This window comes from Musa acuminata, chromosome BXJ3-6, assembly GCF_036884655.1.
Source record: "Musa acuminata AAA Group cultivar baxijiao chromosome BXJ3-6, Cavendish_Baxijiao_AAA, whole genome shotgun sequence".
Taxonomy (NCBI): Eukaryota; Viridiplantae; Streptophyta; class Magnoliopsida; order Zingiberales; family Musaceae; genus Musa; species Musa acuminata.
The window spans coordinates 8,917,030-8,943,519 of NC_088354.1; the positions used below are offsets into that span (position 1 = coordinate 8,917,030).

The following is a 26,490-nucleotide window of genomic DNA, read 5'->3' on the forward strand; positions in this document are numbered from 1 at the left end:
AGAAAATCATCCTAAAATATACATTTCAAGTAGAAATTATCTTATAAATAAAAACCAATCATTTTTCATGTGGTTATTAATTTCAGACGTATGAATCCTTCGAGGAAATGACACAATATATAATCATAGGCTATCTTGTATGTTATTGTTAAAATTGCAATGTAATTAATTTGATTTCATGTCAATAGGCTGCCGGGAATCTATATGTAAAATAAATAAATAAAATAAATAAATAAAATAATCAGATCGAGTACGTGAACGATTAAACCTTATTATCGTTATATAATTAGAAATTAAAATCTAAATAAAAATTATTTAAATTATCGTTATATAATATAATAAGTGGGCTCTGTGACCAATTGATTCGAAGCCCAACCCAAAGTGTAATTGGGCTCAGTTCGATTTCCACATGTTAAATCACGACACACGTCACGAACAACCGATCGCTTCCCCAAGTCTCTCTCACACTCTCTCCCCGCTTCTGGAGCCCTCGGTCCCTTCCCCAGCTCGTTCTTCTTCACTGTTCCCCACTCGATTTCCAGGGTTTTCACCGCTTATTGTCTTCTTTTGTTTCCCTCGTAGACCCTAATCCTTTCTCCCGATTCGATCGCTCTGAGCCGGAGTGGTGCGTGAGAACCCTAGCGCGAATAACGATGCAGCAGCTGAGGCTCAAGCAGCAGCAGGCTTTGATGCAGCAAGCCCTCCTACTCCAGCAGCAGCAGCAGCAGCAGCAGCAGTCCCTCTACCCGCACCCTGGCCTCTTGGCTGCTCCTCAGGTCTCCTCCCACTCGCCTCCCGCCATTACCCTTTGTCGAATCGTTCGCGGACTCTTGAAAATCTCATTTTTGTGGTAGTTCGTAGTTTCTGTTCCTCGATCAAGGTTTTATTTTCTGTTTGTTTCTTGTGGGTGATGTGTATTTTATGGTGGAAGTCAGGGTTCTTTGGTGTTGGATCGCGAAACTAGGGTTTCTTATAGTCGGGTTACGAAATTGAAGTTTTTTATGTTGTTTGTTGTTTCCTCCTCTGCAGCTTCTTAGTAAGTTTATTGGGCAATTTAAAAGTCAGGGATTTCGTGGTCGTTTTCTTTAACTCTATTTCTTTTACACTTGTCTGAAATTTTAATTTTTTTTATTCTTGGGATTGCTCCGATGGCTTTCGTCGTTGTTGATTGAACCTAGCAATGGCTAGTTCTGGGCTTATACACCTTTAATCAATCTTCTTATCATCGTTAAGTACCTGTTGCTTGGATTTCTTTCTTGATTCTTTTTGGAGGTTGTCCCTTCTTGAATTTGTTCCTGAATATTGTATCAAGTTTTTTAAGCCTTTTTCTTAGAGATTCAGTAGGGTTTTTTTGGGAAAGTTATTAGTGAAGAGCTCGATTATGATGTTCAAGCGATACTTCAAGAATCTATCACTTTACCAGTTTCAGTTAGCCTTGCCACTCATCTTAAACTTTTTTCTTCCTTTGGCTGGGTTTATATTTCGAAATCGCTTTGTTGTAGGTTAGTGAGTAGAGTTCTGTACAGATCCCTGCTATACAAATTTGGTTCTTCTTATTGTGCAAACTTAATTGTGAGGTAGCATTTGAAGATTGTTGTTAGGACTTGGTTTTACTTCTTTCTGATCTACCTTAGCTTGTTTTCGATGGAATTTTCTGAGATATCATAGCCATGTAATAGGCTTAGGATTGCTTTAGTTTTATTTGTTTATGGGGGCTATTTTTATTTTCCTTTTCATTTACACTTCTATTTTGCAGATAGAGCCTATTCTAAGTGGGAATCTGCCTCCTGGGTTTGATCCAAGCACATGTCGCAGTGTGTGAGTGTCACTAGGGATTTCTCTTCGCTTTTCCTGTATTTTTTCCCTTTTTGCCTACACGTTGGTGCCTCTATGCATAGTTTTATATATATGTGTGTGTGTGTATATATATGTATGTATATATATGTATATATATATATGTATGTATATATATGTATGTATATACATGTATATGTATATACATATACATATACATATATATGTATATATATGTGTGTATGTGTATGTGTATGTGTATGTATATATTTGTGCATAGTGGGGGTTTCCATTTCTCTTTTAATTTGTTTTGTTATTGTAGTTATGCGGATTTTCATTATCATCTTGAATCCAACCTTCTGTTATATATTGTATATTCATAACCATGAGGCTGGTTTTGTTCAAGTTGTTTTTTAAAATGTTTCAATTATGTGAATTTAGACTGCCAGAGCCCTGAATCACTACAATTGGCCGTGTGATAAAGATGCTGAAAATCTGTTGTTGCAATTGTTGTTTTGATTGTCTTCATATGGTGATTTATTTTTAATTTTTTTCCTGCATTATTCTTCTATGAAAATGCAGGTACGTAGGAAATGTTCATCTTCAAGTTACTGAACCCCTTCTTCAAGAAGTTTTCCAAAGTACTGGTCTTGTTGAGGGATGCAAGCTTATTAGGAAAGAGAAGGTCAGTTACTCCTGCTATTTAGTGGAAGTGCTGTGATTCTTTGTATTTTGATTTCAGTATTAACATTGGTGTTAATAGATTAGAATCATTAGATATATGCAGCTTCATAATACATTGTTTTTAAATTGGTTTCAAAAGGCCCTTAATATTTTGGTTATTTTACTAATGGTAATACGTACTAACTATGGTGATATTAGGAATTATCAGGAGACTGATCTTTTTTTCTAAATTATCTTGTGCATATTATAAAATGTCTTATTATTTGTTATCCTCTCCTTCGCCCCTACCAAGTTGTGCAGCTTTGAATAAAAATATTTTACTAAGAAGGAGGGAAAAAGTCTTTTAATTAGACCTTCTTTTTGTATTGGATGACCATTTCTACGGGGGACAACATGATGCTGGTTGGTTCTGGGTGTTTTTTGTGTTTACAATTCTCATTTTGATAACGTTTGATGTCAAAATTATGTTCTTCTGCCTGCCTGCATTATATGTCTGTAGCAGCTTACAAGTTGAAATATATTGCACATTTAATCCTATAGCAGAATTTGATCTGCCATTTGCATACATATAGTGGTTTCCATACTTTAATTAATCTGATCGGCCCAGAGTTTTCTTTAACAATCCTAGTACCTTTGCAGGAATAAAGCATTCCCCAAGATTTGCCTTTTTGGTTACAAATGTTGTACCATTTCCCAATTTGACTGAAATGGCACCAACATCATACTAGGCACACACACACAATACAGTTTAATTTCTAGCCGGCAGATGTTTAATCCATGGTATATTGTTAAATTTCTAGCCGGCACACACACAATATTGTTGTATTGTTAACTATGATATGATATGCCGACCCCAAATGGTTGGAACTTGTGGCTTTGTTGTTGTTGTATATGCTTATCATTCTGATTTTGACATTGCAGTCATCCTTTGGTTTTGTGGATTATTATGACCGCCGATCAGCTGCCCTTGCAATTGTAACACTTAACGGGAGGCAGCTGTAAGTTGGATAATTGAACTTTTGTTGTTACTTTTATCATTTCTAGTAGTGTTTGTCATGGTTACACTGCATACATTTGCAGGTTTGGCCAACCTATTAAGGTTAATTGGGCATATGCCAGTGGTCAAAGAGAGGACACATCAGGTCCAATTTTAGAACAATTATGTTGCAGTGTTTGTGCCATAGTGCATTTTGGACTGTCTTGTACTATTCTGCAAATCATTGACTTCATGATGACTTCTTATTTTGGCATATATAGGGCAGTACAACATCTTTGTTGGTGATCTTAGTCCCGAGGTCACAGATGCCACTTTGTTTGCATGCTTCTCTGTGTATCAGAGCTGCTCGTAAGCTTTAATGACCTTGCTTTATATAATATCCTTGTGTCTGAATTTTATTAATTTTTATTTAGTATTGGTGCCTTTTGTGATTAGATTGTGTAACACCTTAGTAAGTTACTTTTTTTTCCTGCCTTAATGTTTATGTGAAATTTTATGTACACCTTTGTTATTACATGGACTCATGTTTTGGCCCATTTTTATAGAGATGCAAGAGTCATGTGGGACCAAAAAACTGGGCGTTCAAGGGGGTTTGGTTTTGTTTCTTTCCGGAATCAACAGGTCAGTGTTGACAATCATCTGTAGGGTCATCAGAATTATTTAAATATTTTCTTAACCTTTTTTTTTTCTTATTCTTTCTGCAGGATGCTCAAAGTGCCATAAATGACTTGAATGGTAAGTTTCTTGTATGAATTTCTGGTCATACCTTTTCTAGCGAGGTATGAATTAACATGCCTCAGGCTACCTACCTTGAGTCAGGTTTATTTTACTGGTTGCTTTGGACACTAGCAATTTGAGTCTTGTAACTGTTGATTATTGCACATGTTACATATGTTCAGATTAATGGGTATCAATGTGTATATACATTATGATTTATAAAACAAGAAGAGTGCTATGGTTTAAATCATGACATTTGTTTGTCTTCTTTAACTCTGATAGTAGAGTTGAATAATCTTATGCTGACATTTCATAGGTAAGTGGCTTGGCAGTCGGCAAATCCGTTGTAACTGGGCTACAAAGGGAGCTAATTCTAATGAAGACAAACAAAATTCAGACTCCAAGAGTGTGGTGGAGCTAACAAATGGATCTGCTGGTGGGTGAAATCTTCAACTTGTGCAATAGCAATGTAGAATACGCTGTTCTTGTATGTTGGGCAATCATGTTTGTAAATCTTCCATTGATGTTGATTTGCTTATTCTCAAAAGCTAACCTGCTTTCTAGTAGGATGGATTGTCGGTTTCCATGAGCAATATTTGTGACTATTTTGAAGCATAGTAGTAGGTTATTACTAAATTGTTTTGCATAACGTCGCACTTCAACATGTTTTTAATTCAGGTGTTTGTCTACCTTAATTGTGGAATGGGCTTTCATTTTTGCTTAAGGCCTCATATCCTCTATAGTCTATACACTTGCTAAAGTGTGGACGTCTGGTTTGCCTTCAAAATTTTGGAATATATCCCTAATGCACTTGTAGTTGACCTCTGTCACCTAGTCGTTTGAAATGGATCTCTGGACCGCAAAATGACAAGCTTCTCCCTTGAATTATGACTTCTCATTCCACCTGGCTATGCCACGTGAGAATAATGTGGCAGATTTTTGTGTATATGTGCCATTTTACCTAACTATGTTAAGGGGGTTATGGTCTTTTTTGGACCTTGTTGGAATCATAATGTTAAATCAGATATTATATACTTGATAAAGAACAAAGACGCCGAAACATCTAGCATCTGTAGATAATAGTCTTTTTAACGTTGATCTGTCTAATCTGTGATGATTTCAATTTGGAAGAGAGAGAAGGGGGGGGTGTTGATGAAATGAACCTTACTTTTGTACTGTCTCGTCTGCTAATTATTAATGTCTATTTGGTTGTGGCTTGTTTTTCATTTAGATGGCATATCAGTTCCTTCTAGAACCTTCAATTTTGTTAAATTAGATGCTTAATTGCCTGAGTTAGAGCAATTTCGATTACATGATCACTCAACAAAATAATTGAACATTTGCTAGAATTTTTTTCTGGTATAACAATTTGATTTCTGGGCCACAACTATTTTTTGTTTGCAGATGACGGCCAGGAAAACACAAATGATGATAGTCCAGAGAATAACCCACAATATACAACTGTCTATGTGGGTAACCTTGCTCATGAGGTGAAGCTCCACCCTCTCCCTGCCTCCTGTTTTTCTTTCTTGTGAACTATTGTTGCTTGCCAAGCCAATATGTCAGTATTTGTTTTTCAAAAGTTTGAATCTGCTCCCATATCAATATCTAATTCATATGCAACAAGTTACAAACATAGATTATTTTTTTGATAGATATCTTGTTCTTGGTTCAGTTTATTTTACTGTATTTAGCTAATTTTCTTTACAAGTTGCATTGGTTGTTGTCGAGGTCTTATTTTGTTCTGAGTTGTCGAAGTGCGTAAAATGGCAGGTTACACAGGTTGATCTCCACCGCTATTTCCATGCCCTGGGTGCTGGAGTGATTGAGGATGTTCGCATACAACATGATAAAGGGTTTGGTTTTGTGAGATACAGTGACCATTCTGAAGCTGCTTTGGCTATTCAAATGGGGAATGGTCGAATCTTTTGTGGAAAACCAATTAAGGTAAAGTTTGGATTATTTGGTAAACTTACTCAGAATTCTAAAGCTCATTTACTGAGATATATGTCTGGATTTGGCTAGTAAGTGCTTCAGATATTTTATAATCTTTTATGTCATCAGAACTTTTGGCTTGATATGGACCTGTTTCATTGCATTAATATTTTTTTTAATCTTCATATTGAGCTACATTCATTTACTATTTGGATGGTATTTATACAAAGCTTTTATTGAGAAAACTTGTGCTGATCTTTTCTGCAAGCCTGGGCCCACTGAATGTTGATTTCTTTAGGAGATGAACTTGTATCTACAAGTGTTGAGCTTTACTGTTGTGAAGAAGAATGTTAAACTAAGCTCTCAGCTGGCATGAGATGTATTTAATGATTAACTTGCAACCCAGATTACCTGCCTATTCATTGGCCAACTAGACTTGTGACTCAGCTGACCTGCCTCCTTATTCGACGAATGACCAAAAATCTTCTGTTGGATGTATCTTCTGTGTATGCCATATAATGAATTCGAAAGTCATCGTCTGAGTAGATCGTATAGTGAATGAAAGAAGGAAAAAGGCACTGGGTACTTGCAGTTGCCAGTGTTTGGAACAAATATGGCAGAAACATGTGTATTTTGAGGTGTCCATGCTTTATAGCCTCCAAGTATCTTGTTCCGCACACACCGTAACGTCCAAACAATGTATTACACACGATCATCAAAACCTTCACTCGTAGCCATAATGAAGATGAGGAACGTTGAATGCTTTAATCTTGATTGCTACTGTGGTATGTGAATTTCATGTGTTTTTTGCACAACCATTGGAACTCTTGTTTTACTAGACCAATAAAATTTTGTAATCGAATTGAACTTTGTGTTTATTCCTTCGATCCAAAGGATACTTTTTGCAATTTTACTACAGATATACATATGTTGAGTACTTAGTGCATTTATTTGCTTCTGTTGCAGTGTTCTTGGGGCAGCAAACCAACGCCACTTGGGACGGCCTCAACACCGCTGCCTCCACCCACAGCTGCTCCATTCCCCGAACTCTCCGCAACTGACCTCCTTGGTCACGATGGCTCTTTGGTGTTGAGCAAGATGGGCGGCAACCAGGCATTGATGCATGCTCAGGGTCAGGTTGCTCTCAAGCAAGCTGCACTGGGAATGGGCGCTGGTGCCAGCCAGGCTATCTACGATGGCGGGTTCCAAAATGTTAGTGCGGCACAGCAGTTCATGTACTATTAGTGATTGGATTCCTCCATGGACTCCGTTGATCTTCTGAAGCTTTTCCTTTTGTGGATCATACACTTTCTTTGATACTTCCACTATGTCTCAATTTGGTCACATGTAATTGTATCACTGCAGAAGTATGATGTAGACATGGAATGCCCATAGGGTTTGATGAGACTACATGGGGAGTCTTTTAACCTATATGTCCTCCCCCCTTCTCCCTTTTTTGTTCCTATTTTTTAGATCTCGAGGGGACACTCATTGGTGTTGTAGTTTCTATATGATTTGGTCTTAATACTACATCTGTATATTGTAGATCCTTAAATTTATAATGGGTACTCGTGAAAGTAATGTGGTTGAGAAAGGAATATGTTAATGATACTATTGTCGCAATACGTATTTGTGTATGTGTTTTATAGGCAATCTGGCTCTTGTGGTAGCATAGTAGATGAAGCAATCCAAGGAGACCACACGATATTTGTATGCATATTAATCTGGCTCTTGTGGATGCATAGTAGATGAATAGTCCCACATCGCTGTATGTCCAAATAGCCGGGTTCGAAGACGCTATAAAATGGGTCTCAGTGCGTCCCAGTAACTCGTACTTATTTCGGCCTTTTTGGCTGAGATCAAGTGTAGTATCTGTTCTTACCAGTTTATCTGTGCAGGATCGTTATGTGCTGAGACGTCACAATCTTCGTGAACAGTAGTTTCTATACTCAGTATCTACGCATTAAACTCATCAGAAAGCTTTCTCTACATGTCGACATTCTCGTGTTTATGACACCACGATGCACGTAAAGAAGAATTGATCGCCGGAGTAGGGGGAGGTGGCGATCTCCTCCGACGGCTTCGGGGCTCCAGCGCCGCGTTTCTCCTGGTACTCGTCGCTCGTGATCTGCCGGTATCGGCACTCCGAGCTGCAGAATGCCTTCTCTCTGCGGCAGAAGTTGCACCTCCATCGGTACATGTTGTAATTGATAGAGGAGGTTAGGTAGGAGAAGGAATAGATTGGCGTCTGACCTACCTGTACATGAAGATATCTTTCCCATGTAGATTCTTCCTGCACAGGAAGCAACTGCTGAGGAAGTCGGCGACCCCAAAATGTTCTGCGGCCGGTGGCGGCAAGCGGCAAGAAGCTGGTCGCTTCCGGTGCAATTCGCCGCTGCACCCCGGCCCGGCCACTTGAGGACCGCTCGCTCTCGGAGAACGGATCGCAATGGGGGCCGTCATGCGGAGCCACCTGGGGCTGTCCCCGCCGGCCTTCTCGAGCGCCACCGCGATGCCAAGCCCGACGCCGTCGGGGTCGCGATTCCTCCACCCCCTGGGAGACTGCGGGTTGCGCTCGGCTGCGCCGCCGATGAGCCACATCCGATCACAGAGACGGATCGGGTCCGGCAGCTTTGGGACGGTCGGACGGGGCTGGTGCACCATCCCGGCCTGTGTCAGCTGGGAGACGTGGAGGAAAATGGCGTCCGCTCTGCGATGCTTTAGAAGACCTCCTCTCCAAGCCACCCACGCTGCGTCTGCTTCGATCCTTTTTCGTGCTTTTGTCGTTTGTCGATTGTTTAGTGATTTCCCACAGGAATGTAAAATAGCTGAATTATTGGGCGATGATTTGGCTGCACAAAACCATGGCCTGAGAAGAAGAAAAGGTGGGCGATTTAGCTGATGGATGGATGGCTCGCAGGAGACGTCGGGTCGTGGCGGGAATCCACCTCCCATGATGTCGACCGCGACAGCGATGAAGCACAGCGAGCGACACGCGTCGGGGAGGATCGACGTGATGGGTGAAACGATATGGTCGGATGACGAAAATACCCTTTTCCATGACGTCAACGCGCTCGAGTGTAGTCGAGTAGAGTCGAGTGGAGTGGAGTGGGTGGTCGAAGCAATCAACGCCACCAACCCTTTGGTGCTGGGCGATGGGTCCCACAGTCCCGGGAGCACACAACCAAACAAAAGGGCGAGGAAGGAATCAGAACCCTCTGGTTGTGTCGCACTCACATGCAGCCTCACACGCTCGGGCGGTTCTCCTTCTCACCAGCCACGCGACGAGGGTGTTGGCCCAGAGGACAGCACACGGAACGCCTCGATAGGACGTCGAAACCTTGGCGGGCCCCCCACCCACACCCACCAACTGCCTGCGATCGCATGGGCCACGACGTGGCTCCCCCTAAACGATGTGTGGTCGCGGTCCTCAGCGGGCACCGCCGATAGGGAACCACCTGAGCCCAGCGACAGCGGACAAGGGTGGTGGACCACTTTATCATTGACATGGACCAGGGTCCAGGATTCTCGATCAATCGGCGAAAATCCTGAATCCTGCCGTGGCTCAATCAGGCGAGCCCATATACGACCGGGAAGAAATAATGTCCCATGTCGGTCATGCCATGCCATCGAATTGGCTTCTAAAGGTACGGTAGTGATTTAACTGATGCTCGGACGATCAAATCATTCGAATTTTGATTTCCTGAATGGTATTATTTATTTCCACCTTTTGAATCATGAACACACACACACACACACACACCAGCTGAGAATCAATTTGGAGGTAAATAAAAAGGAGTGCAGATTGAATGAGGGGTTGTTTCCAGAAAGAAACGCAATGTCATCAATTATATTGCGAATCGTTTGATGATATATTTCTTGCTAACTTTGTTGTTCTCGTCTGGTTTATACAAGCAGCACATTGTGACTAAATCCATCAAGAAATATTCATGGAAGTGAAACCCCACTGTAATTTAATGATCTCCTTCGTCATTTATGTAGAGCCACAACTAATGGGATCAAGTTCTGGTGGGGCTTGTTTCTTTTGCTTACATGTGTTCATGCAGCATACATGCTTAATTATGGAGCTGAATTCCTATGGGCCACTTGCACATGGTTTTGCAATTCTTCCGGTGAGTGGAATGGAGAAAGAAATAGAAACTAGAAGAACAGCAGAAAAGAAGGCGACAAAACTGCACTATAAGATCAAGTGGACACAAGAAAGTGAGTCGATCGCCTAAGATGCATGAACCTATTAAAGCAGTTTACAGCTTTCCTGAACTCAAACCAGAGGTTATGGAGTGGACTTTAATGCTTGCAGCACAACATCAGAGGCATACTTCGAACACTGCAAATAGACTTTGATAGGCGCATGGAAGTTTTCAGACCATCTCCAAGCCACATTGCTGTGGCATGTCTTGGCTCGGTCCCTGATGGTTGTTGATATTGTTCATGATCACACTAAAATATCAGAAAGAATTAGTAACATTAGAGGCATACCTTGATCACAGCAAATGCAGATTTTGATAGGCATATACGAGTTCAGAGACCCTCTCAAAGCCACATTGATATTGTTTATAATTACACTAAATGATCAGAAAGGATTAGTAATACCGAATACTTGTTTTAAGCATCTGACAGCTCAAAATGGCAATAAAAGAAAATGAAAATTTCATACCAGCCAGTGGAAGTATCAAGGATAATAACTTGATTAAGGTTTCAAGGAATGTTGCAGGGTAGATACTAAACAGAAGTTAAACCAAAACTTTAATCCATTTGGCATATCTTATGCAGTAACAACAGCAAGAGCATTCTTCATCACTCTAACGGGTGGTTGGTAATCTTTTTATTTTGTTATGATTCTCAAACTAGTAGGTTATTCGATCTACTTTTGGGTATTCTTTGCAGTCTGATACCATGATTGGTACGCAGAATCTTAGTTGTTAAATATGACAAACAATATAAGTTTGGATCTGCTTCTTTACTTAGATGTGTTCACGAAGCCCAAATGTTTAATTATGAGGAAGCTAAATTCATGTGGACCAACTTGCACATAATACATTGCAACTCTTCAAGCTCCATGGTGATTGGAGTGGAGAAAGAAATGAAAAATAACGAAAAAAGAAGGCAACAGAATTGCAGGATAAGACCAAGTGGAACAACGAACTCTATGCTAATTAATGCAGGACATAAATAAGAAAGAAAAGTCAAGCAACTAAGCTGCATGCACCAATTAAAGAAGAAGTTCGCAACTCTCCTGAATTCAAACATTAAGATGAACAGAATAAACTGAGACCAGAGCTTAGTTGCAGGAGAAGACCAAGTTGACCGATGAACTCTATACAAATTAGTGCTGGACATAAGAAAGAAGAATTAAGCAAATAAGATGCATGCACCAACTAAAGAAGTTTACTACTTTCTGAATTCAGACATTAAGATGAGCAGAATAAACCAAGACCAGAGATTGTGGAATACTTTGATGCTTACAGCATAGCATCACAGGTCACAGGCATGCCTTTGAATACTACAAATAGGATACAGAATTTTGATTGGCATGTCGGCTAGTTTTGATGCATATCATTGTTTAAATCTCCTCCATAGCCAAAGGAGTTACTATATAAACAAAGAATGAGGCTTGAAATTAATTATGCCAAAGATCACAAATAAATAACAACAATGACTGGTTTTTTAAGCATCCGATGACTCAAAATGACAAGAAAGGAAAATGAAAAGTATCAGTACCAGCTAGTGGAAGTATCTACATTGATAACTTTGGTTAGTGTTTTAAGGCTTAAGGAGTGTTTGAAATGTAGGTACTAATCAGGAAGTATACCACAATTTGTATCAATTTGGCACATCTTATGCAGTAATATCAGCAATTACATTCTATGTCAATTGGAGTGGTTGGTGACTGATCCTCTTTTTATTTTCTTTAAATATTCATACTATATTTCTTCTGTAGTTATTGTAGTCCTATATTAAGATTACCATTCAGAATCAATCGTTGAATGTGATAAGTGCTTGTGATGTCAATGACAAGCACGCAGGGTATGTATATATATATGTATATGTATATGTATTATGTATTATGTATTATGTGTATGTGTATGTGTATGTGTATGTGTATGTGTACGTGTATGTGTATGTGTATATGTTATTTCATTTTAATTTCCTTTATATCTAATTGCATCACTAGGATAGCTACTGCATTAATTTCAAAAAAGCATGGAAAATTCCATTGTTTTCATTGCCAGGTGGGTCACAACTATTAGGCTTTGGTATGGATCCGAACCAACTGGATGTATCTGTTTTAAGTTTCAAACTGTAGAATATGCGACCAAATTCAAGTCAGATTATGGGGGGTCGATGACACCCTTGCTGAATCGGTTGTTTGCCTTGAGCTAAAAACTTTTTGCAGATATACATAGGCTTAAGATAAGAGGACAAATTAGCTCATTATATAATCCATGAAGTAGCTTAGAGATGAGAGAGGAAAGCACAAAGAGACTCAAATGCATCTTGAGCAACTTGGTGTTGGTCCATCCAACTCATATTAAATGACATGTACATCTAAAGCCAAGGTGGGAATCTTGAGTTAAAACACGATGGTTCAGTCTGACCTACCTTTTTAGAATGATCTGTTGGGTTCTCAGGACATCCTTTATACAAAAACAAACTTCATTGTCTTGTCTGATGTGTACTGGTAGACCAAATAATATGACTTGTGGGCTTTCACTATTTCCAGGCATGCATTGATTGGCAAACATCAGTGCCTCACCAATCCGACTACTAAAGTATTTATGTTGTATTCTAAGACAAATATCAACTTAAGGCTACCAGAATTTAACGGTGTGTACCTCCTCATACGCTTCAAATGTAGCTATTCAACTAGCCCATATTCTAGAAAGATTCCAGTAAAGTGAAAAGACATTATAATCTGTAAAAAACGCTTTTCACGGATCCAAAGAATGAAAAAAAGACAATATCAAAAGAATGGTGCAGTGAGACACTGAAAGGTGCCGATTCGAACTAAGATTTGCAATATGATAACATTTATCATACTTGCTGTGACGTAGCAGGTAAAAGATATGCACTAGTAGAAATTGTTTTAGCTTTGTTAAGATTCATTACCCCAGCGGCTGAAACATTAGAACAGCCCCAAACTGATGATTTGAGGCCCAAATGTTGATGTGGTCTCTGGACACTAATCACACAAGAAATTAATACAGAAAGCAAATACGGACAAAATACTTGCAAACAAATAAATTTCCAAAAGGAAAAAAATGCTATTTAGATGGATGAAATCATCCCTGAAAAAGGAAAGCACGTGTGACAAACATATCTCACATATCTGATATGTGCGGTGCATCGACATGGGCCGCGTTGAACAAGTCAATGACAGGTGATATCATTGACTTCAACAAAAGAACAAGTTGATTTCAGACAAAGATTAGGCCATTAATTTATCCGTAAACTGTTTTTTCGACTCCTGAGTGACCGATCAAATCAAATAGTACCAATAATGCAAGCCGCAATATGTACAAAACAAACTCGTTTGTTTAGGCACCAATCTAACATCAACTCGTTTGTTTAAGCACCGAAGACTTGGGAATCCCAGAAGAAACATATGCGAAACTAATAGAATCACACGCGCCCCAGTTCCTCTCAGGGTTCCCGAAACCAACACATCAAACGTTTTGCGGCTATAATCAATGTTGAGTCTGAGAAACACATCACGATCTACGAAAATTCAAGATTTGCATCATCGGGAAGAGAATTACCAGCACTGTTTGCCACCGCCCTGCTTCTCACCAACGCCCTACGCATCTCTGCAATCGTCGGTCACTCCTCCAGAAAACGTTCGATTCATCCCAATCTAGTCCGACTGCTCGTTACTCCGAATGGGGATCTTAGGAAAAAAAAAGACAGAGAGCGAGCGAGAGAGCCAGGAATCGAACTCTTTCGTCGAATAAATAATCATTCTGATGCCCGATTTCGATCCTTGCGTCGGGCATGGACGAAAGCTCAATCGGGAAATAGCTGAAGGGGTTTTCTGCACGAAATTAGGGTTTTCCTTTCGCCAAAACGGATAAATCAGCCAAATGACATAAATACCCTATTTTCAATTGGCCGCGAAGGGCGTTACTGTAATATAAAAAATGCGAAATTGACCGTAATGTGGCATGAAAAGAAATTTGAATGATTTAATATAATAGAAAGCTGTCAGTCAACTATATCTTAATTAATATAGTTGGGGGGGCTTCGGGCACCTTTTGGACCGGTATTTCAATTGACCGGCAAAAGAGAAACGTGGGTTCGATGGGCCGAAATTGGAACTCATTTCTGACATCAAAGCCAAAGTGCCATTCCACGTTCATTCATCAGACCAGTAGCGGTCGAAGCCAACGAAACGTGTTGGATTTGGAGACAACGAAGACTCTTGGGTTTGCTCGCTGCTTACTCACCGCATGCATGCGGCAATGCTCTGTCTCGTGATGGCAAATCACGTAGTTAGTTCCTCCATGCGGGAATCAAAATGGGAATTTGGAAATTACAGACAAAATTGGGGGGTTCTTTTTTTTTGTTGTTGAAATAAGCTATATGATCTTATTTTTTTGCGGCTCCCATCAATCAATCAACCAACAAATCAATAGATCAAGAGCAGATATATAGAGGAAACAAGTGTGAAACCAATCTTTTTTTCTACATGACGCGTTAGGTTTTCGGCTTCGGTGACGTAAAATTGGCTTCTTGTTCCATGTCGCAGACCAGCAGAGGCATCGAGGAAACTACTACCGCCGCCTCCCATCCTGTGTCCAAAAGCAGCCTCAATAGCATCAGGAAGGCATCGTAGTTGCTATCCGGAACAGTAGTGCAATGTCATCTCCTCCACGCACGTACAGAGCCCCCATGACCTTTCTCATGCCACACCGTCCAGTAGTTTCGGATCCCCCCGCATGGCAACAAGGACGGCTCATCCACACGACCGTGGACCTCTTTCCCCTGCCGCCGAATTCAACGCCTCTGCTCTCCTACAAGTACTCGCGCACTCCTTCCTACTGCTATCTTGCCAACGCACGACTCCGGGAGGGGAGGCATCGTGTGTTCCGGCTGAGGATGGAAAAGCAGGAGAGTAGCAAGGAGGTGGCGCCGAGGTACAAGGGGGTACGGCTGAGGAAGTGGGGCAAATGGGTGGCGGAGGCGAGGTACCCCAACAGCCGGGAAAGGCTGTGGCTCGGCTCGTTCCCGTCGCCCGAGATGGCAGCGATGGCATACGATGCGGCCGTGTACTGCCTGCGCGGCCCCGGGGAGGCACTCAACTTCCCGGACCATCCGCCCAACATACCGTCCGCGGACAGGCTGAGCCGGTACGAGATACGGCAGGCGGCGGTTGGGCACGCGGAGGAGGGGGCGAAGCGGAGAGCGCAGCAGGAGGAAGGTGCGAAGCTGGTGGATCCAGGAGAGGGTACCTCGGGGCCGGGGACGTTTGAGGAGCCAGCGACGGAGACGTTGCCGGCCCTCTACTCCTCCACAATGGTTAGCGGAGCCTGGTCCTGGGACGACGACGATGATGGCGATGCATGGTTTCCGCTTTGGAACTTCTGAATGCCACATTGGATTGGAGCTCCACACCACTCAGAGAGGTTTTTGCTGCCACATATATATATATATATATATATATATATATATATATATATATATATATATATATATATATATAATGTTCTTTTCTCTGTTTTTTAGATCTTGTGTCATTAATTCGTTATCATTCTTCTCCACCTGATCAAGATCCATAATAAGAAGAAAATGATCTTCAATTTGAAGCAACATAATTCATGTTATTCCTTCTTGTAAATTACACGGTTAGATAAGATTTCTCTAAGAAATCTCTCTATTCTGTTGAGAAAAATTCTCTCTCCTAATCTATATAAATAGGAGAGAGGCATGTGAATGTATTAAAGCTAAAGTTACTTCAATAAAATTTTTTTAATAATTATTCTTATCTTTTATTATTTTTCATCGGGTTCATCATAATGATTATTTATGTAAAGTAGTGCTTTACACTTTACTAAACCACAAAGAGAGATGTATATATACATACGCAACTCTTAGTCCTCCTATTAAGGTTGAATTCATGTTGGAGCGTGACTGCTGTTTTGACCCTAAAGACAGCTACGATGGTGAATCTAGTTGTATACTGGACGATACTAACCGATGATTGCGCGAGTAGACCCGTAGACTAAATACTTGAAGATGAGTCAAAACAATGACTTGTGGTCCATATAAAATTCTTTTTTTATGTTAAACCTTTTAAATGAAGTGACGGAATGATCCATCCAACATATTTTACCGCATGTTTTAGTGTCATCGGTTGGTTTTATATTCTTCAAAGCTCCAACTTGATTGTGTTTCATTCCTCCAGTCGCCAACGTTATTTTTGCCTCAGCTTAGTCAGGTCTTCTTTTAATGTCTGTGTATACATACGTATATACGATTGCAGGAACACTAACCATCATGTTTCTCCTCTTCGGCTCATTCCAACTTCTGTCGTTGACTCCACTAAATCCATTGTTTATGGGTTCATTGCAGGTAGACGCAATGTATTGGCTGCTTGTTTCTGTGTGCCAATGTATGTTTTGCTTTGCCGACGAGGCGTCACACATCATCTGATGACTCGAACTGATCACCAAATCATGCGTCCCCATTTTTTCTTTTGATCTCCGCCGTTATTTTTTTTTTGTACGACAAAATCAAAATCAAAATGTTGACTTTGACCCAATTGAATCAACGAAGTAGGTAAATGTGGGATATGGTTAGACAAGTTTCACATGCATATCAAACGTACACATCACCCTCTCAATTCAATTAGGCAAATCCGGTGACACGATGTGTCACGATGGGTCTAATTAATTGAAGCTTGCTATTGCTAATCCCATTTTAATGATTATATATACCCTTGGAAGCATATAAATATATGATGTATATGACCACTCTAATTGAATCCAGCCCATACGTGGGGACAAATTGGGTAGTTTGAGTCCAACTCAAAGAAATTTAAAAAAGAGAGAGAAAGGGCAAAAGGTGAGCGTCAGCGTGCGACTGCACAGAAAGAGGAAAGAGGAGAGAGAAAGATGAGATTTTTGAGTTTTTTGTTTGACGATAGATCGATGGCTAAACTTTATCAGTTTTGATCCAAATTTTATATGTAGAATTTTTATAGTAAACTCTATCATTCTAACGGTGTTGATCTATATTTTACCCTCTTTGAGGTACTTTCCTGCTATACATATTTTGTGAGATATAGAATTCTTTACGAGGAAATCTATTTTACGAAGATTTGCTATTATTGAGCCAAGATTTATGAAATTGATGTTATTATGATCCTCTAGTTATTCTAGAGAAGACCGATTGTAAACCTGTAATTATTACTATTGATAGTGAAAGTTTAAGGTGGACTACGGTCCCGTGGTTTTTCTCACATTGAGTTTTTCACGTTAAAAAGATTTGGTCTCATTGTGTGATTGATTATTTGTTTTATTGTTTATGCTATGCTGGTTGATATTTTTATTTGAATATCAAGTTGGTATTTTGATAAGGAACTCATTTTGTTACATAAAGAGGGAAAAGAATATTCCGCTTTAACATATTTTTTTTCTCAACAAGTATCAGAGCAACAAGTTGTTTGGTACTAGCTTTTTCTTGTGTGATTGAAATGGAGCAATCAAATGGTATGATTAAATTGAACTCATCAAATTATTCAACTTGGAAGCGTTTGATGGAAGATTTGCTTTATTGCAAAGATTTGTATAAGTCTATCAAGGTTAAAGATAAACCTTCTACTATGAACAATGAAGAATGAGAAGTTCAACATAGAAAAGCTATTGCCTATATTAGAAGATGGATGAATATAAACTTACATGAGCATATTTCAGATGAAACCAGAGCTGATATTGTTTGACAAATGTTAAAAAATCTCTTTACGAAAAAGATAGTGGGAAATAGAATTTCTCTCCTCAGAAGGCTTGTAAATTTGAAGTATAAAGATGATGGTAACATTGTTAAGCACATAAGCCTATTTCAGAGTCTTGTAAACAAGTTTGTTGCTATGAAAATGAATATAGATGATGAGATGCAAGGATTACTACTTCTCAGCTCTTTACTAGAAAGTTGGGAAACGTATGTGATGACTATTTGCAACTCCACGCCAAAGGGAACTCTAACTATAGATATGGTTAAAGACAGTTTGCTAAATGAAGATGTCAGAAGGAAAGAACATGATGAATCTTCTTCTTGTGCATTTGTTACTGAAAAACAAGAAAGACGTGGAAGAAATCATAGCAGAAACCCACATGAATATAGAGGAAGATATAAGTCTAAAAGAGATATTAAATGTTTTCACTGTAACAGGCTAGGTCACATGAAGAAAGAGTGTAGGTTTTGGAAGCGAGAATAAAATAAAATGAAGAAAAATGAGAAAGAGACCAATACAGTTCAAGGTAATATCACTATTGTCTGTGATGAAGGTTGTGTTAGTCTTGTAGCTCAAGACAGTAATTGGGTAATTGACTCTGGTGCTTCATTTTATGTTACTTCTCATGGTGATTTCTTTAGATCTTACACTGCTAGTGATTTTGGTAATGTCAGAATGGGAAACAGTGGTACATCTAAAATTGTGGGTATTGGAGATATTTGCTTGGAGACTAGTATTGGGAGCAAATTGATACTCAAAGATGTAAGGCATGTTCCAAATATTCGTTTTAACTTGATATCTGCAAGTAGACTTGATGATGAGGGCTTTGAACATTATTTTGGTGAAAGTAAATGAAAACTCACTAAAGGTTCTCTAATTGTGAAAAGAGAAAAAAAACTTAACTCTTTTTATGTCATGGAAGCTAAGCTACACAAAGGAGAGATTAATGCAATTCGAAAAGGTGAAAGTATAGATCTTTGGCATAAGAGGCTTGGACATATCAGCGAGAAGGGATTTCAAACTCTTGCTAGAAAGCAGTTCTTACCAGAGCTGTAAGGTACATCTCTTAAATCTTATGATCATTGCTTAACCGGAAAAACACATAGAGTTTCATTTCAGACATATCCATCATCTAGAAGATCAAATGTTATTGATTTAGTTCATACTGATGTCTATACTATGCAAACTAGAACTCTTGGAGGTGCTTTTTATTTTGTTACTTTTATTGATGACTATTCTAGAAAAGTGTGGGCTTTTGCCTTGAAATCTAAAGACCAGGTACTCGATGTTTTCAAGAAGTTTCATGTCAGTGTTGAAAGAGAAACTGACAGAAAACTAAAGTGTATTCGATCAGATAATGGTGGCGAGTACAAGGGTCCTTTTGAGAATTATTGCAAGTTCCATGGTATCAGGCTTGATAAAACAGTTCCTAAAACTCCTCAACAGAACGGTGTGGCAGAAAGGATGAACAGAACCATTGAAGAAAGGATTAGGTGTATGCTTTCCCATGCCAAGTTACCAAAGTCATTTTGGGGGGAGGCTATAAGAACTACAGTTGATCTGATAAATCTTTCTCCATCAATTCCTCTGAAAGGTGATGTTTCATAGAGAGTATGGAGAGGAAAAGATATATCTTTTAATCACTTAAGAGTCTTTGGGTGTAAAGTATTTGTTCATATTCCCAAAGATGAGAGGTCAAAGCTTGATAGTAAAACAAAAGCATGTATCTTCTTAGGATATGGTCATGAAGAGTTTGGGTACAGATTATGGGATCCAGTGAACAAGAAGATTATTAGAAGCAAAGATATTGTGTTTCTTGAAGACCAATTGTTTGATGATGATGATAATATTGAGAAGCCAGAAACCTCTGTTTATATTCCTTGGAGTTTGGGTCCAGTTCCTTCACCTATAGATCATGATGGTCATGGGGGAGATGAACAAGAAGATTATGGTGAGAATACCAGTGATGATACACTTACAGTTGATGATGCTGAACCAACTGAATAGGCACCTCCACCACCAGTTGAGATTTCATTGAGAAGATCCACTAGAGAGCGACAACCATCTACCAGATATCCTCCACATGAGTATATTATGCTTACTGACGGGGGAGAGCCAGAAACTTACCAAGAAGCTATTCTACATGAGCATAAGAATGAGTGGGTTAAAGCCATGCAAGAAGGGATGAGATCCTTGCTTGAGAATCACACCTATGACTTAGTAAAATTGCCTAAAGAGAAGAAAGCTCTCAAGAATAAGTGGGTTTATAAATTGAAGACCGAAAACAATAGCTCACAACAAAAATACAAGGCACTATTAGTTGTGAAAGGATTCAGTCAGAGGAAAGGTATTAACTTTGAAGAAATATTTTTTCTAATTGTGAAAATGTCCTATATCCGAGTTGTTCTTGGTTTAGCTGCCCGCTTGAATTTAGAAGTTGAGCAACTTGATATAAAAACATCATTTCTTCATGGTGACTTAGAAGAAGAAATTTACATGGAGCAACCAGAAGGTTTCAAAGTCAAGGGAAAAGAAAATATAGTGTGTAAGCTTAGGAAAAGCTTATATGGACTCAAACAGGCACATAGACAGTGGTATAAGAAGTTTGATTCCTTTATGATAAACCAAGGGTATGATAAAACCACATCTGATCATTGTGTGTTTATGAAGAAATTTTCAGATGATGATTTTATTATTTTACTGCTATATGTTGATGATATGCTGATTGTTGGCCATGATGTTGGAAAAATTGGAAAGCTTAAAAGAGAGCTAAATAAGTCTTTTGTCATGAAAGACTTGGGATCGGTGAAACAAATATTTGGCATGAAGATTCTTCGTGATAGGAAGAAAAAGAAGATTTGGCTATTTCAGGAGACTTACATTGAAAAGGTTCTTAAAATATTGAACATGAGTAAAACCAAAGCAGTTTGTTCTCTACTTGCAGGTCATTTCAAGCTTAGTTCGAAACAATGTCCTACAAGTGAGAAAGAAAAAGAAGAAATGTCTATAGTGCCTTACTCATCTGCAGTAGGCAGTTTGATGTATGCTATGGTTTGTACTAGGCCAGATATAGCTCATACAGTTGGAGTTGTCAGTCGATTTCTCTCAAATCTTGGAAAGGAACATTGGGTAGCAATGAAATGAATATTAAGATATCTAAGAGGTACTTCCATGTTGTGTTTATGTTTTGACAATGATGAACCTGTGTTAGAAGGTTACACAGATGCAGACATGACAGGTGATACTGATTCTAGGAAGTCCACTTCGTGATTCTTGATGATATTTGCAGGAGGAGTAGTCTCTTGGCAGTCTAAGTTATAGAAGTGTGTTGCTCTATCAACCACAAAAGCAGAATACATAGCAATTACTGAAGCCTACAAGGAAGCTTTATGGATGAAAAAGTTTCTACAGGAATTGAGCTTGAAATAGGAAGGATATACTATTTACTGTGACAGTCAGAGTGGCATTCACCTCTCCAAGAATTCAGCATACCATTTTAGATCCAAGCATATTTATGTGAGATATCACTGGATTCGTGATGTGCTTGAGATGAAAGAATTATAGTTGGAAAAAGTACATATTAATGAGAATGGATCAGATATGTTGACAAAGTCTTTGCCTAAAGAGATGTAGGCGAAGAGCGGGCTTGGTACAGCCCACCATATGAGCTAGAGAGGGAGAATTGTTGGGTTCAGCCCATATGTGGGCTTGGACAAATTGGATCGTTTGAGCCCAAATCAAAGAAATTAAAAAGAGAGAGAGAAAGGCAAAAGGTGAGCGTGCAGCTAGCGGCGGCGCATACAAAAGAGAGGAAAGAGGAGAGAAAAGATTAGATTTTTGAGTTTTCTGTTTGACGATCGATGGCTAAACATTATCAGTTTTTGCCCAAATTTTATGTGGAGAATCCTTGCAGCAAACTCTACAATCCTAATGGTGTTGATCTATATTTTATCCTCTCTGAGGTACTTTCATATTATACCTACTTTGTGAGACCTAGAATTCTCTTACGAGGAAATCCATCTGATGAAGATTTGCTATTCTTGAGCCAAGATTTATAATCTTGGTGTTATTGTGATCCTCTAGTTATTTTATAGAAGACCGTTGATAGTAGAAGTTTGAGGTAGACTACGGTTCCGTGATTTTTCCCATAGGGTTTTCCACGTTAAAAAGATTTGGTCTCACTGTATGATTGATTATTTACTCTATTGTTTATACTATGTTGGTTAATATTTTTATTTGAATATCAAGTTGGTATTTTAATAAGAAACCATTTTGATACCGAAGAAAAAAAATATTCCGTGTTTTTTTTTTCAACAGCTTTCACATACATGCAATCGCTGTGCGGTCACAGGGAAAGTAGGATCTCACGTCATGGGATCATCTTCTCGGGCAGTAACAGAGACGATGGGAAGGAAGCTGCAGCGGTTCCCACTAAAGTTTCTGCCAAACCATACGAAGCCAAATGGTTTTTCCTCGTCTGTAGAACTAAGGACGCGTGTGGCTCTCGCTCTATTTCGTGAGGCTTAGCTTTGTTACAACTTGCACTTCTCCTAATTAGCAGGCCATGTCGGTGTCACATTTATTGTTTGGATTAATCTTTCAACCACCAACAAACACGGCAACCATGCCCGAGTGCATGTCGCAGACATATCGGTTTCATCTCTGGCTGTTGCCCATTCATAAACAGTGGTTGACGGAGCTCGATGAACCCGCTGCATGCCACTAAACTCCTCCTGCATTTACTGAGGGGAATTATTCTCCTCGAGAGTTTGTCTCTCGTCTTGGCATCAGTGGATTCCATCGCTTTGCTGTTAAACTGTCCTTTAAGGGGGTGTGGTCTGATGCATGGATCGGGAGTCCATCTCCTAGCTTGCATCTGTTGCTTTCTTTTCGTCAAGACATGCAGCATGCGAGGAAAGGGAAGCCTCCGAGTGGCAGCGCCAACAGTGCACAGAGGATGTTGTTGATGATTAAAGAGAGGAGGATAAGTATTCTTCTTCTTCTTCTTCCATTCCAAACTCTGTTAGACGATGACTTGTGCGAGGAAAAGGACTGCCATAATCTTTCTTACCCATATCATGACAGAAACTTTGGGATGGGAGGCCATGTGGTGGAGTTTTCAAGTATGGAAATCTAAGGTCTTTCTAAGTCATTTCCTCCCATTTTAACTGAGATTTAAAGCTATCTTTAGTCAACTAAATTCCTATAGTTTTGATACATAACGAGTCAATGAGTTCGTGCTAAAGTTGTCTTTTAGTTGGTTGATGGAGTCTGCATGGCCTCTAGTAGCGAAGGGGAGGTATCAAAGAGAAAGCTATGCACACCTCAAATGTAGAAAAATCATTTTGATTGGAAACAGCTGCACCTCCATTCAATGGAAATTGATGTTTATCCAACCACACACTCTTCGGGTTGGTGCGAACATTAACTCTCACTCACCCACCTCCCTCTTTATACAAAGCCTTCCCCTCCTCGACCACACAACCCACAGCCTCTTCTCGAGAGAAGGAGTGGAGAAGAGGAGAGAGAGAGAGAGAGAGAGAGAGAGAGAGAGAGAGGATGTCAGGCGAGCACACGCTTCTGTCGACGGAGATCGTGAACAGGGGAATCGAGGCCTCTGGTCCCGATGCGGGATCGCCGACCTTCTCAGTCAGGGTGCGGAGGAGGCTGCCGGACTTTCTGCAGTCGGTGAACCTCAAGTACGTGAAGCTGGGCTACCACTACCTCATCAGCCATGCGGTGTACTTGGCCACGATACCGGTGCTGGTGGTGGTGTTCAGTGCCGAGGTGGGAAGTCTGAGCAGGGAGGAGCTGTGGAGGAAGATGTGGGAGGAGACGAGCTACGATCTCGCCACTGTACTTGCCTTCTTCAGCGTCCTCGCGTTCACCATTGCCGTCTACTTCATGTCTAAGCCCAGGCCCATCTACCTCGTCGACTTCGCCTGCTACCGACCCTCCGATGATCTGAAGGTAATGGCACACTCCTGCAAGCTCGCCTCCATGGTTGTCAGCACTTCCACAGATCTTAGATTCTGTACCAGACTCAAGAGTTTAGCCAGTACACCGGACTGCACCAATACGTGCTCTGCTTTTCTCAGGCGTCCAACGCGGAGTTCATAGAGATGGCCAGGAAGTCCGGCAAATTCGACGAGGAAAGCTTGTCATTCCAATCCCGGATCTTGAAGTCCTCCGGCATCGGCGACGAGACCTACGTGCCCAAGTCCGTATTCTCCACGGGCAACTGCGCCACCATGAAGGAAGGCCGCGCCGAGGCCTCCATGGCCATGTTCAGCGCCCTGGATGAGCTCTTCGAGAAGTGCCGCGTCCGGCCCAAGGACGTCGGGGTCCTCGTCGTCAACTGCAGCCTCTTCAACCCCACGCCCTCCCTCTCCGCCATGATCGTGAACCACTACAAGATGCGGGGCAACATACTGAGCTACAACCTCGGCGGCATGGGGTGCAGCGCCGGCATCATCGCGCTCGACCTCGCCCGCGACATGCTGCAGGCCAACCCCAGCAGCTACGCCGTCGTGGTGAGCACCGAGGCGGTGTCCTTCACCTGGTACACCGGCCGCAACCGGTCGATGCTCATACCCAACTGCTTCTTCCGCATGGGGTGCTCCGCCGTGCTGCTCTCGAACCGCAGGCGAGACTTCCGCCGGGCCAAATACCGCCTCGAGCATATCGTGAGGACCCACAAGGGCGCCGACGACCGGAGCTTCAGGTATCCATCTACCTTTGCTGTAGCCTCCTTCACGTTGATGGTAGATAGCATTGATGGTGCAATTTGAGATCTAATCTAACCAGGAGGATCAAAGAGGTTAGCTGAGAGTCAGTTCTTAGCAGCTGAGCTACATTTACTAAGTTCACCTAATTCTAATAGCATTTAAGGTCACAGCTGAGCCGAAATTAAATGACAACAGAGCAAGTGGTCGGATAACGTTCATTGCTTGCACACACATTGCACACAAAGAAATCATAGCACCGATGGTTGGTGATACGTCAACGAGCACAATTAGATCTTCTTCTCTCCAAAGCGACAGCTGGTTTTGTGGCGTCGCCGGACCAGGTTAGCACGCTACCTCCTGTTTCTGATGTACTGATAAGCTACTGGGGCTGCGATCTCTTCCTCAGGTGTGTGTATCAGGAGGAGGACGACCAAAGAATCAAGGGCCTCTCCATCAGTCGTGACCTCATGGAGGTAGGAGGGCACGCACTCAAGGCCAACATCACCACCCTCGGTCCCCTCGTCCTCCCTTTCTCCGAGCAGCTCCTCTTCTTCGCCACCCTTCTCCACCGCCACCTCTTCTCCAAGCCCGCCGACTCCGCCAACGCCGCCGCCACCAAACCTTACATTCCCGACTACAAGCTCGCATTCGAGCACTTCTGCATCCACGCCGCGAGCAAGGCGGTGCTGGACGCGCTCCAGAATAACCTGGAGCTCGAGGACCGCCACATGGAGGCGTCCCGCGCCGCCCTCCACCGCTTCGGCAACACCTCCAGCAGCAGCATCTGGTACGAGCTCGCCTACCTGGAAGCCAAGGGCCGAGTGCGCGGCGGCGACCGGGTGTGGCAGATCGCGTTCGGGTCGGGCTTCAAGTGCAACAGCGCGGTGTGGAAGGCGATGCGGCGAGTGCGGAGGCCGAACCGCAACCCTTGGCTCGACTGCGTCGACCGATATCCGGTCGGCCGCTAGGGTTTTGGAACCCGGCCGCGTCGGAGGCCTTGGCGAATGCATGCCATGTGTTTGCTTTTATTTGCTGCGTTTATGGTGATTAAGACTCAGCTTGAAGCTATCCTGCTGTTTCAATTGATGGTGTCGTTTACAGTTTGGATGTGCCGATCGTTCGCTCGAAATCGTCTATGTATTGATGAAGTTAGTGTATACTGTTAACTATATTGCTTGCCATATAGTTAGTATATACTGTTGCTTATTTCTCTCGCTTCCTTCATCGAGCATAAACCCGTTAATCCGCATCTTTTGTATCCTGCGGTGCATTTTAATCTCGCATCGGAAGGTGCTAAGCCGAACCCCTTCGCCTCAAGTGTTGCTCCGTCTCAAGGCAAAGGAACTGGTTTATTATATGATTCCAAGAGACATCACAACCTTCTTGGTCATCCGACCGGGATTGGTTCCCCTCTTCTCGCGCTGGGGTTTCATCTTCTGTCGCTGCCCTCTCGATGTTCTTCCCTCTCCCTGCCGTCGGTTCTTCGATTCTTTTAGTCATTCATTTTATTTTGCGTCGAGATCAGTGCAGATCTTGGATTTCGTCGTGCTACTGCTCAATTTGTCCATGAATGCCGAAAATTTTTCAGATTTGACGGTTCTTTTGTGCTTAATTTAATTTAAGATTTCAGGTGTGAAATTGTCCGGGGAGTAATGGCGGCCTTG

At 41.2% G+C, this 26,490-nt stretch overlaps 4 protein-coding genes and 1 pseudogene across 4 annotated transcripts; 4 read left to right on the forward strand and 1 right to left on the reverse strand.

Moving 5' to 3' along the window:
- Positions 1–376: 376 nt before the first annotated feature.
- LOC135583123 (oligouridylate-binding protein 1-like) lies at positions 377–7,721 on the forward strand. The gene is made up of 13 exons (XM_065156394.1): positions 377–493; positions 583–776; positions 1,757–1,818; positions 2,377–2,479; positions 3,400–3,476; positions 3,559–3,620; positions 3,736–3,823; positions 4,021–4,096; positions 4,180–4,210; positions 4,509–4,628; positions 5,597–5,682; positions 5,966–6,139; positions 7,094–7,721. Exons 2-13 carry the CDS (start codon positions 654–656, stop codon positions 7,370–7,372), a joined length of 1,281 nt encoding a protein of 426 aa, XP_065012466.1. The 5' UTR covers positions 377–493; positions 583–653; the 3' UTR covers positions 7,373–7,721.
- A 237-nt stretch (positions 7,722–7,958) lies between these two features.
- On the forward strand, positions 7,959–8,170 carry LOC135641881 (U2 spliceosomal RNA; annotated as a pseudogene).
- Positions 8,054–9,388, reverse strand: LOC135641201 (uncharacterized). Its single transcript, XM_065156395.1, has 2 exons — positions 8,385–9,388; positions 8,054–8,295 (listed from the first exon to the last, which is right to left on the reverse strand). The coding sequence occupies exons 1-2, from the start codon at positions 9,080–9,082 to the stop codon at positions 8,136–8,138; spliced, it is 858 nt and encodes a 285-aa protein (XP_065012467.1). The 5' UTR covers positions 9,083–9,388; the 3' UTR covers positions 8,054–8,135.
- A 5,583-nt stretch (positions 9,389–14,971) lies between these two features.
- Positions 14,972–15,778, forward strand: LOC135583124 (ethylene-responsive transcription factor ERF018-like). The gene has a single exon (XM_065154929.1). The coding sequence runs from the start codon at positions 15,005–15,007 to the stop codon at positions 15,731–15,733; it is 729 nt and encodes a 242-aa protein (XP_065011001.1). The 5' UTR covers positions 14,972–15,004; the 3' UTR covers positions 15,734–15,778.
- Positions 15,779–23,580: 7,802 nt separating this feature from the next.
- LOC135641033 (3-ketoacyl-CoA synthase 10-like) lies at positions 23,581–26,032 on the forward strand. The gene is made up of 3 exons (XM_065156018.1): positions 23,581–24,068; positions 24,197–24,822; positions 25,233–26,032. Exons 1-3 carry the CDS (start codon positions 23,658–23,660, stop codon positions 25,792–25,794), a joined length of 1,599 nt encoding a protein of 532 aa, XP_065012090.1. The 5' UTR covers positions 23,581–23,657; the 3' UTR covers positions 25,795–26,032.
- The last annotated feature ends 458 nt before the right edge of the window (positions 26,033–26,490 follow it).

What these genes read in the sequence shown, in the direction of transcription:
- LOC135641033 (XM_065156018.1), top strand. Translation starts at nt 23,658, where the DNA reads ATGTCAGGCGAGCACACGCTTCTGTCGACGGAGATCGTGAACAGGGGA. An exon ending in GACCCTCCGATGATCTGAAG is followed by an intron (nt 24,069 to 24,196) that starts GTAATGGCACAC and finishes TGCTTTTCTCAG; the next exon opens with GCGTCCAACGCGGAGTTCAT. An exon ending in GCCGACGACCGGAGCTTCAG is followed by an intron (nt 24,823 to 25,232) that starts GTATCCATCTAC and finishes TCTCTTCCTCAG; the next exon opens with GTGTGTGTATCAGGAGGAGG.
- LOC135583124 (XM_065154929.1), top strand. Translation starts at nt 15,005, where the DNA reads ATGTCATCTCCTCCACGCACGTACAGAGCCCCCATGACCTTTCTCATG.
- LOC135641201 (XM_065156395.1), bottom strand. Translation starts at nt 9,082, where the DNA reads ATGGGAGGTGGATTCCCGCCACGACCCGACGTCTCCTGCGAGCCATCC. An exon ending in AAAGATATCTTCATGTACAG is followed by an intron (nt 8,296 to 8,384) that starts GTAGGTCAGACG and finishes CTTCTGCCGCAG; the next exon opens with AGAGAAGGCATTCTGCAGCT.
- LOC135583123 (XM_065156394.1), top strand. Translation starts at nt 654, where the DNA reads ATGCAGCAGCTGAGGCTCAAGCAGCAGCAGGCTTTGATGCAGCAAGCC. An exon ending in GCCTCTTGGCTGCTCCTCAG is followed by an intron (nt 777 to 1,756) that starts GTCTCCTCCCAC and finishes TCTATTTTGCAG; the next exon opens with ATAGAGCCTATTCTAAGTGG. An exon ending in TTTGTGGAAAACCAATTAAG is followed by an intron (nt 6,140 to 7,093) that starts GTAAAGTTTGGA and finishes CTTCTGTTGCAG; the next exon opens with TGTTCTTGGGGCAGCAAACC.